The sequence below is a fragment of the Triplophysa dalaica genome, chromosome 3 (assembly GCF_015846415.1).
Source record: "Triplophysa dalaica isolate WHDGS20190420 chromosome 3, ASM1584641v1, whole genome shotgun sequence".
NCBI lineage: Eukaryota > Metazoa > Chordata > Actinopteri > Cypriniformes > Nemacheilidae > Triplophysa > Triplophysa dalaica.
Window position 1 is genome coordinate 28,310,438 of NC_079544.1, and position 10,612 is coordinate 28,321,049.

Genomic DNA, 10,612 nt, shown 5'->3' on the forward strand with positions numbered 1-10,612 from the left:
AGCTTGCGAGATGGGTGCATCCAGAAGGCGGACCTTCTGGACGTCACTCATCTGCGCAAGTTTGAGCCACAAATGTCTCTCCTGGGCCACCATGGTGGACATCGACCGACCCAAGGCACGTGCTGTGATCTTGGTCGCCCTGAGCGCCAGATCCGTGGCAGTGCGGAGCTCGCTCATGCGAGTTAGTTCGGGCTTCCCGTCCGCCAGGTCCTTCAGGGCTTTGGCCTGATAGACCTGGAGAATCGTCATACCATGAAGGGCGGAAGCGGCTTGTCCAGCGGCACTGTAAGCCTTCGACACAAGTGTCGAGGAGAGCTTACTGGCCTTGGACGGGAGTCTAGGCCGGCCCCTCCAGGTGGCACGCGACAGCATGCATCACCTGGGGTATGTCAAAATATCCTTGAGCCTCCCCGCCCTCCTGGGAAGTAACAGCTACAGAGCTACCAAATCTGGAACACGTCGAAACAGGCGTGTTCTAGGATATTGATAACTCCTCATGCACCTCTGGGAAAAATGGCACCGGGGTTGACCGCGGCCTCTGGTCGCGCACCGACCCCAGAAACCAAGAATCCAGCCGCGAGCACTTGGGTGAAGGCGGCGTACCGCACGACAACCCAATGCTCACGGCCGCTCGGTTGAGCATGGCTGACATCTCTGCATCGGACTCCTCCTGACCTCGACCGACCGTAGATGGGAGATCATAGAAGTCTTCTGCATCTGATGCCAGAAGGCAGCTGTCCGATGCTTGGACAGAAAGTTCGTCCTCATGCCTTTTGCGAGTCTGCCCCAGTGGGGGGATGTCCGCTGCTTTGCATCGTATATCCAGCAGTCTTGTAGAGTCTCGAAGAGAGAAGATACTGAAATTCAGCATTAGGTTCCGAAGAACAAAGGGTGATGCATGACCGCCGCCATCTTCCTTTTATACCCGTATGTACGGGGCGGAGACTGCCTTGGGTGGGCCATTCGCCAATCCCCATTGGCGTTTTAGTTTTATCTCGGAGATGATAGGTTCTCAGTATCAAACCCCAGTCTGTCTCTCAACACAACGTCGAGAGACCGACTGAAGGGGAACACGAGAAATTCCTTAAGCAAAATAAAGGGAGATTTAAGCCACTTTTGTTTGTGAATAAAGCATGTTGCACATATGAAAAAAATGAATGACATATTCAAGAGGAAAGCAGTTTAGGTTTCATGGCAAACAATAATATCTTTAAGGACAAAGCTTTGGGTCATATTTTATTAAGCAGGGACCGTCTCACGTGTTGTGCCAGAGTTAACTATAGAGCTAATTTGCTGCTGCGATTCCTGGGCTTTACAAGACTAACAAAAACACAACAACATTTAAAAACAAAGATTACAAAGAAACCGCAATTCCATCAACATTGGGTGTTCGTACAACACGGGTGTTGCTAGACCTAAAGCTCTGCTCGACATTACAATAAACAGTGCAACATGACTGGGAAGGTAAACATTTATGTGTTTAAAAATATTTAACTTTAAACTTTACTATTACGTTTGCATGCACTGTATGGAAATCATGAAGCCAATTACTTCCATACAGTGATAGCAATCAATAATGACATCCTTTAAAGTACATGTACAATTACAATATTTTAAGAAACCAGTCGTTTTATGGCACCAAAAAACTGAACAGATTTTATCTTTAAAAATAAAACAATATTTTATTAACAGCCACTGGTCATTGATGACTATATTCCTAAAAATCATTCAATGTCTTCTAGCATGTCTTAATACCTTTTTTATGTTTCTTGAATTTTAAATTAGAATCCATGATAGAGGTGCTGATAATCCCATTGAGTTTAAACCTCAATCCTGTAGATGGTGGTAATGTACAATGTTTACTAACTGCCAATTAAAATTACAGATGAACAAAAAACTATCTCTGCCGAGAGGGGTTTTGCCGTCGCCGTTTATGAGCTTTACCCGATAAAAGAAAACCGTTTTACACGATTACACATTATCAGCTATTATCAAGAATGGGAATAAGACTGTGCATGTAAACACTCTCATTATTGTGAGTTAAACTGCTTTACGTCACAACCAAGAATACTGCTTAACTATTGACAGATGCTCCATTAATACACTCGTCGTCAGCTAAGAATCTTGGCTTCTATTCCATAGTAATTTGTCATTTGAGAATTGTTTTTCCATTTTAAGAATATATCTAAACTACGTCATATGCCGTCACTGTCAGATGCAGAAAAATAAATTAATGCATTCATGACATCAAGACTAGATTACTGTAATGCTCTGTTAGGTGGTTGCCCTTCAGGATTATTACAAAAACTCCATTCATTCATTCTTTCATTCATTCATACAAAAACTCCAAATGGTCCAAAACACGGCAGCTCGAGTTCTTACACGTACAAAAAAGTATGAGCATATAACCCCGGTTCTGTCAACCTTGCACTGGTTACCTATAAAGCATCGCAATAACTTTAAGATCTTGCTTATTACCTAAAAAGCCCTACATGGTTTAGCTCCGCAGTATTTGAGTGAACTTTTATTGTATTACAATCTTCCACGTGCATTACGCTCTCAGGCATCCTGTCAGTTGGTAATACCTAGAATTTCAAAATCAAGTGCAGGTGGTAGATCCTTTTCTTATCTAGCGTCTAAACTTTGGAATAGTCTTCCCTGCAATGTTCGGGAGGCAGACACACTCTGTCAGTTTAAATCTTGCATTCACTACACTTCTATAATTTAAATCCTCAGAGGATTTAGGCTGCATTATTTAGATCAACCGGAACCAGGAACACTTCCAACAAAAACTGATGTACTTGTTCCATCAAAGAGTGCAGAACAGAAATTTCAAAAAAATTCAAATGCGATTAGATTATGAATGAAAATCTTAAATCTTTAATTTACCTTATTAGTAAATAGGAGTTTTGTGTTCCTTGACACTGTTTGCATATTGTTTTGCACTATTTGCCTGGCTGGGGGCCGCTTTAGAATCCAGAAGTTTTACATAATTAATATTACATATAGGAATTTATAATCTGTTTAATATTTGACATGTGTTTCTCTCTCCTTTATCTTAAATGTGTGCTTTCGCTGCGAGTGTGTGTGTGTGTGTGTGTGTGTGTGTGTGTGTGTGCCTGCATGTAAGCGCGCATGCTTTTCAGTGTGTCAGTCCATGTGTGTCAATGTCGACGTGTGTTAGTACGTGTGCATATTGTGTTTGTGGAGCGTTTGTATGTGGGTATGTCTGTCTTCTGTGTTTTCACCATTTTCTTGTTTCTACAGGTATATGACTTTAGTTGTTTTGTTTATAGCCAATATGTCTCATGTAAAGCTGCTTTGTAACAATGTAAATTGTAAAAAGCGCTATATAAATAAAGTTGAGTTGAGTTAACGGAAAGCGCATCAAAAAGGATGACAGGATTATAATGCACAAAACGAAAGCGCTTTGCATTTATGTTCTGGGCTTCTGCCTTTCTTTAAATAATATGCTTTATTATATGGTGTATACTGAAAATGTAGTGTTAATGTCGCAGGAACAATGTTGTCAGTTTATTACTGTAAAAAACGGCTGGTAAGCCATGATGTTCTTCAGTATAGGCCTATATCTATTATTGACAATAAAGAAAATAATAATTAAAATGGCAAGAAACATGAGGGCTACCCTTAATAATTCACTAGTTCAATTATTTATTAAATTTAATGCGACATTATACGTCACTACTATCCTTGTGTGTGTTTATTCATATACCCATTATTTGCGTGAGTGTGTTTACTCTTTTGATGTGTGTACAGTATATATATTGTCAGAAGGACAGACATGGGAGGGACACAAGCACAAAGTTTGAAAGCAGTAAATGTCAACAGTGTGCGTTTGATATAATAACACAACAACACGAGCGATATTTCATGTTTGTGTGGCTTGTGTGAGTGAAAGTGTTACACATGAGCGTTCACATACAGTATAGTAAAATGGCAAACAGTCGGCCTAAGTTACTTTAAAGTTGCTTTATTTGCGATGTTGAACTTTCTCCGACAGCGCTTCGGCGTGTCAGCGGTTTATATGTAAACCATTTATTGATTGTTTCTGAGAGAAACCCTGTGTTCACGAGTCCTTGACACACCACATATAAAAGAGCATCGTGTCAACAGGCTTTGATACAATAGCGATATTATTTTGTTTATTATATATCATTTTCTAAACTTTTTCAGCTGCTGCCTGCGTGAAAACAGGAGGTGTGTTATTTGTTCTATGACATCATCAAAGCACCACATAAACGTGCCTCTCTCTCGAGGAACCTCCGGTGTTTTTGTCCGAGCTCGCACTCCGTCGGTAAACTGCAGAGCGCGCGACGCCGTGTTCACTCTCACACACACGCAGGTAAACACACACACTCGCGCAGCTTTATTGTGAAGTGATTTATTCTTATTGACATACAATCTTTACAAGCGTTGCTTGGTAATTAAACATACCGTGATTGACTGATCTGTTTCTTGGTATAGTTTGTATTCTTATGGATGGCAGTGAGCAACATTATTTCATCATGTTTTAAATGACTAATGGTTGTGTTTGCATTCGAGTGCAGAAAACGTGGCTTTGTGTTCTTGATGTAAAATAACTCACATCGTGAAGTAACGTGTGTGCAAGAGAAATGAGCGCTTCTGCTTATATCGGAGTGGACGTGGGCACGGGCAGTGTACGGGCGGCTCTGGTCACACGTGACGGTCACGTCACACACACGTCAGAGGAAAGCCTTCACGTGTGGGAACCGTGTGTGGATCATTACGAGCAATCATCCGCAGACATCTGGAGCAAATGCTGCACTGCTGTGAAGGTCACTCGCAACTTCTTATAAACACTTCACTGAAACCGCATCGCTTGTCCACACCATGAAACATATTTGTGTGGTGGTGCACAACCCATTTCTCCATTAAACACAATCTGTGCATGTTATTGTTGTTCTTTCAGAAAGTAACTCGGGGCATTGATGTGGACTCTGTACGAGGAATTGGATTTGACGGCACGTGCTCTTTAGTGGCTCTCGACCGAAATTTTCAGCCTGTGGCTGTCAATCAAACTGGTGATCAGGCTGTTTTGTTATAGGGTGAAGTCCAGATGTTCCCTGTGGCACTGATGTCTGATCCAGTTTCAGTTTTGCAGGAATCAGAGAGAGGAATGTGGTGATGTGGATGGATCATCGGGCTGCCGAACAAGCCCTTAGAATCACAGCCACGAAACATGAAGTCCTTCAGAGAGTTGGAGGGGTGATGTCACCGGAAATGCAGCCACCCAAACTACTGTGGCTCAAAGAGGTGGGAGGCGTCACCAGGGGGGACTGCAGACACTGTGCATCCCTGTGTGACCCTTTCTTTCCTTTCTAGAATTTGAGGGAGACGTGCTGGAAGGAAACGGCACATTTCTTTGATCTTCCAGACTTTCTGTCATGGAAAGCTACGGGCTCCTTAGCAAGGTGAGGAGGTGTGTCTTCTTCTCACAAAACCTGTCAGGAAGATTCCCGAAACTGTACGTTTGTTGGACTGCCTAGTTTCATTTGTGCCGATCATTGTTTCATGGGTGACTCTTTGGTGAGGTTACGTGTGATTCGCTCTCATTCGGATCTCCTGATGCAGGTCTCTGTGCACTGTAGTGTGTAAGTGGACCTATTCCCCGTCGGACGGCTGGAACGACAGCTTCTGGACTGCCGCTGGACTGGAGGACCTGGTGGAGAACAATTATTCCAGAATAGGTAAGCTAAGAAAATGGCAAACGTGAGGAGGGTTCATACAGAATATGGACTTAAGTGTTACCGAGATGGAGCCATGTCTTATTCTAGTGTGTTCGTCTCGCTGACTCAACAAATGGCCACCAACAGTCTAGCGGTCAGTAATGGTTTAGATTTCAGTCGCAAACTTGCTAGTGGACCTTTTGAAGATCGAAAGCCCCTGTCCACATTTAGCATGGGCTCATTCATATCATAAGTCAAGTGGGTCAGTAATTGATGCTTTGACTGCTTGAATTGATGGTTGTGCTGATTCATTTAAAGGGGCGGAGACGTGTCGTCCAGGCAGTCTGATAGGTTCTCTCACCGCAGAGTCTGCCGCAGATTTAGGTCTGAAACCGGGCACGGCTGTCGGGGCTTCGCTCATAGACGCTCACGCTGGAGGTTTAGGTACGCCACTCACCATTCTCAGAGTTTGTTGACGAGTCTGCGTGTCTGACCTTCACTATCTCTCGTTTAGGGGTGCTGGGATCCGATGTGAGCGGTCACCACCTGCCATGTGAAAACCAGCCGATCACGTCCCGTATGGCTGTTATATGCGGCACGTCCTCATGTCACATGGCTGTAAGCTTGACTGCGGTGTGATGAAGAGAGAAAGTGTGCAGAATTGTGAAGTGTGATTGTGAAGGGCTGTGTTTTGCAGGTTAGCGAGCGGGCGCTGTTTGTTCCAGGGGTCTGGGGTCCGTATCTGTCTGCCATGGTGCCGGATCTGTGGCTGAATGAGGGAGGTCAGAGCGCCACTGGGAGACTGGTTAGTCCAATGATGTTAAAAATATCACATCTCTCTCCAGAAATCATGTTTGTTACAAGAATGCCGTGATTGCCATCCCACAATTCCCTGCCACAAACATCCTCCTTCCAAAAAGGAGCTTTATACCGTATTCAAGTGTGCTAATAGTACAGACTTATTTTGTTTTTTTCACGCGAACCCATTGCATGATGTAGTGCGTGCGAAGGTTTTCCTAACAATGGGTTATTTGACGAGCAGGTGGAGCATGTGGTGAAGGGACACGTGGCGTACACACAGTTAAAAGCGCTGGCTGACAAGAGGTTTGCAGTTTGTCACTTGAAATCTCAGTGATTCTGCTGCGTGTGGTCTCTCAACGCTTCTCTGTCTCCGCAGCGGGAACAACGTTTACTCCTGTCTGAATGTCCATCTGGAGAACATGACCAGAGGTCCAACACACCTGGAGCAGCTGACCGCCAGCCTGCATGTCTTGCCTGATTTCCATGGCAACCGCTCACCACTGGCCGACCAGACGTCCAGGGGCACGGTGACGGCCGCAGACCCGCTAACCACTGTGTTCTTGTCATAGCAAATCCTCTTCTCAAGTCACATGTTGTTTGATTTTACATAGGCTCTCAGTTGTGGCTTTGCAGGACTTTCCAGACGCTCGGGTGAAACCTGTTTTTTTGGGTTCAGGTTGTTGGACTCACTCTGTCACAGACTTTGGATGACTTGGCCCTGCTGTACCTAGCCACACTGCAGGCTATTGCTGTAAGACGCTTAAAACAAACTGTAGATATCTGATCAGACGTGTGTCTAAGACAACGCTGCCATCCTTTTCATTGCTTGTCTCTCTCTGTTGCATGAAGCTTGGCACAAGACACATTATAGATGCCATGAGAGAGGCAGGACATGACATGACAACCCTGTTCCTCTGCGGAGGGCTGAGCAAGAACACGCTGCTTCTGCAGTTACACGCCAACATCACAGGTATGACTCTTACACCCCTTAATTTGTGCTGGGAGCGTCGCTAACACAAAAAAGATTCTGCAGTTTCTCTTCTGAAGAACGTAAAGAAAACGCATCACACACCTGCTGTCACACAAACAAATACATGAATGAATCAGTCATTGCCTTCCAGCAAGCACACTTTTCAAACATTTCACCAAAAACCCTATAAAGACAGACGATAACATGAGGACGAATTATGTGATTTATGTTCACGTGTGAGGTAAATCTGTGTTGTTGACTTCATACAAACAATCTTTTGATCATTTGACATTTTTACTCATTTTTAAATGCCCACTGTGTGTGTGTGTTGATTTGAGATGATGATGATGATGATGTTGTCTCCACAGGTTTGCCTGTTGTCCTGTCAGAAGAAAGGGAGGCTGTGCTGGTCGGAGCTGCAGTTTTAGGAGCCTGTGCATCATCTGAATACAGCTCCATTCAGGTACACTACACACAGCCCTGCATCTCACAGGTTTTTATCGTCATTGATTAATTACATCATCAGTCATACTTTCAGGAAATACTATCTGCTGCTTTTCTAGGAAGCAATGAGGAACATGAGCAGAATAGGGCATGTGGTCAGACCTAATCCTGAGCTAGAAAGGTAAGAATAAAATAATTTCTGTGTTTGAATCACAGCCCAGTTGAAATCACAATGTATTCCAGGAACTTCAGCGAAGGGGACTTGGCACGTATCAAACAGATTCTTCATTCTCCTGGGCTCCTTGGGAAATGTTTAAGGTTGCAGGAAACATAGAAATAAGAATCACTTAGAGACCTCATTGTCCACTGGATCTTAAACTTTAAATTAACTCTTCCAACCAGGATTAGGTGCTTCTAGACCATTGTTTTTCTGTCAGCCATCCTGTGGGTGTCCTCTTGAAAATATTCTGGCCCTCTCATCCAGACTGGATTCCAGCTCTTTCATATTTCCACAGATTCCTCTGGCATAGGGGCTAGTTTTACCCTATTTCTTACGAGACATTTTAACGCACACCTTCAAGAGGACACCCACAGGATGGACACTACCTTCAAGGGACTTGTTTCTTCCCCGGAATGACAACCCTATTCTACCGACGAATGACCTCTTAAAAATCAAAGATTTTGATCATTTATGTTATTTACCTGCCGCCTTGTTTATCGTAGAAATGTGGCTCGGTGGTAAAGAACACATTTTTCTATGACATGACGAACTCTGAACACATTTAATATAGTTTTGAGGACGTCAATCAATGTTATTGTAATGTTTCCCTGATTTTAATATTTATTTCAAAGTATTGCATTTCTTTGAGGCAATCATTCTGTAAGGTGCTGGATTCTATAATAAAACCTTTTGTTTGGTGATATGATGCTCATTGTATATCTAAAGAACTAAAAGGAGGTCTTGGTCTTTTCCTTCCTGGTCTTTTGGCAGGAATCGACTCCATTTAAGCGGCATCATTTTTATGTTGTCATAGGCTCAAACCGGTTATATAGTAGTTGTAATTGGCGCAAAGCAACGAATAACATTTAAAAAGCAATCATGTTTAAGGTTAACGTCACACCACCGCTCCATCCCTGACAGTACATGCTAACATCCCATCCAAAACTCTGTGGTAATCTGAGAAAGAACAGCACTTCTCTCAGCACAATCCCAGAAATAGAATTGACTCTTCAACTTCAAGTCGGGATCGGAGTCGACTCCAAAAAAAAAAAAGGAAATTGAAAAGGAAAAAAGATCTGAGTAGAAATGTTTAAAAGGACTTGAAGGTGACCATTGATTTTTTTTTTTTTACTTTGGGTAACATGGATATGGTTATGTAACACTTTAGGTAACGTGTAGAATTAGTAATGTCATAACTAATATTTGTCCCTCTAATGTCTCTAAAGATTTTACAGAAAGAAGTATGAAGTGTTTCTGATGCTTTACCGTCACCAGAAGGAATACATCAAACTGATGAATGATGGAGACCTCAGCAACTGATGCTGCCCTGGAGTCATGTGTATCATTCATCTCCTCACATCATTCTATCTCTTCATATGAATCAAATGTTTGATTGATTAACATTACTCCAGTCAGTCAAATCCTCACATGTGTGTTATGAATAAACAGGCAATGTGTTTTACAAAGGGAGCTCATGATATCTGCTTATGTCGAAAACATGTGAAGCTGGTCCTGGAGAGTTTTGCTCCCGCCCTCATCAAACACACCTGAACCAGCTTAACCCTAGAGTGAAATGTTGTTTTCCACAGATCAGGACAATATAATTATCTCTTTCACCCCCATTGAGGAGTTATCTCGTCATTTAAAAAAAACGGTTCCCCTCCAAAGACGAGTAATTACGGCAATCAGTGTTTGTACCGTTGTACAGCAGGTGGCGCTATTACACACCTTTGTGAAAAAGTACACAATCCCAGAACCTAGAACATATATGTTTTAGTGGTTTTTAAAGATTGTTCTGAGTGTAATCTGGGCGGAATCTTTGACAAAAAACATTAATTATCTCTTAATCAAAGTGTTGCATTTTTGAAGAAACCTACCCACATCTACGGAGTGATAAAAACGGACAAATGAAGATAGAAGAATACGGTTTATTTTGTTTAAAAGCTGAGACTCTGTTCTTTCATTTGACATATTGTTTGTCCATGTATTCTTTACAGAAAATTTACTGTGAGCCATTAAAGTTGGGTGAAAATGTAAAAAAAAAACGCTAGCGTAGGCTGGCAACTTTAAAAAAAAAATGCTGGCAGGGAATGAGTTAAAAGCGGCGAAGTATATTGCAACCTGCATTAGAGTAAAGTAGACAGACAGACCAGCGTGTCTTTAATAGTGATTCTTTACATGAGCTTACAGTTATTATTCAAAGTGAAGCACACGATGAAGAGAACAAATCTGTGAAATAAAAGAGAGAAATCATTTTGACGCACATGAATGGTGTCTTCTGTTGTAGGACTACAGGTTTGTACTGTATGCAATGAATAGCAGAGCTGAGAATCATTACTTGCTTTATGATTAAATACACCTCCTCCAATTCTTATGTATTATTAATAATACTGTAAGATTATTACTTTTTTGTCCCCTTGTCGAGGTTTAATTATTCTAAGGTTGAAGAGTCTAGTCGATGGAACACAC

General features: G+C 42.4%; 1 protein-coding gene across 5 annotated transcripts; it reads left to right on the forward strand.

Annotated features, from left to right (window-relative positions):
* Positions 1–4,062: 4,062 nt before the first annotated feature.
* On the forward strand, positions 4,063–10,402 carry fggy (FGGY carbohydrate kinase domain containing). Of its 5 annotated transcripts, XM_056744125.1 has the most exons (16): positions 4,065–4,363; positions 4,569–4,817; positions 4,952–5,063; positions 5,144–5,295; positions 5,365–5,453; positions 5,614–5,729; positions 6,027–6,152; positions 6,223–6,326; positions 6,406–6,513; positions 6,751–6,812; positions 6,886–7,036; positions 7,186–7,260; positions 7,359–7,479; positions 7,848–7,942; positions 8,043–8,104; positions 9,370–10,402. In XM_056744125.1, exons 2-16 carry the CDS (start codon positions 4,635–4,637, stop codon positions 9,461–9,463), a joined length of 1,650 nt encoding a protein of 549 aa, XP_056600103.1. In that variant the 5' UTR covers positions 4,065–4,363; positions 4,569–4,634; the 3' UTR covers positions 9,464–10,402. The 5 variants fall into 5 exon arrangements, with proteins under 5 accessions (XP_056600105.1, XP_056600106.1, XP_056600104.1 ...); XM_056744127.1 differs by having other exon boundaries at positions 4,063–4,817; positions 8,018–8,104; XM_056744128.1 differs by lacking the exon at positions 9,370–10,402 and adding an exon at positions 8,167–8,846 and having other exon boundaries at positions 4,063–4,817; positions 8,018–8,104.
* Positions 10,403–10,612: the final 210 nt, after the last annotated feature.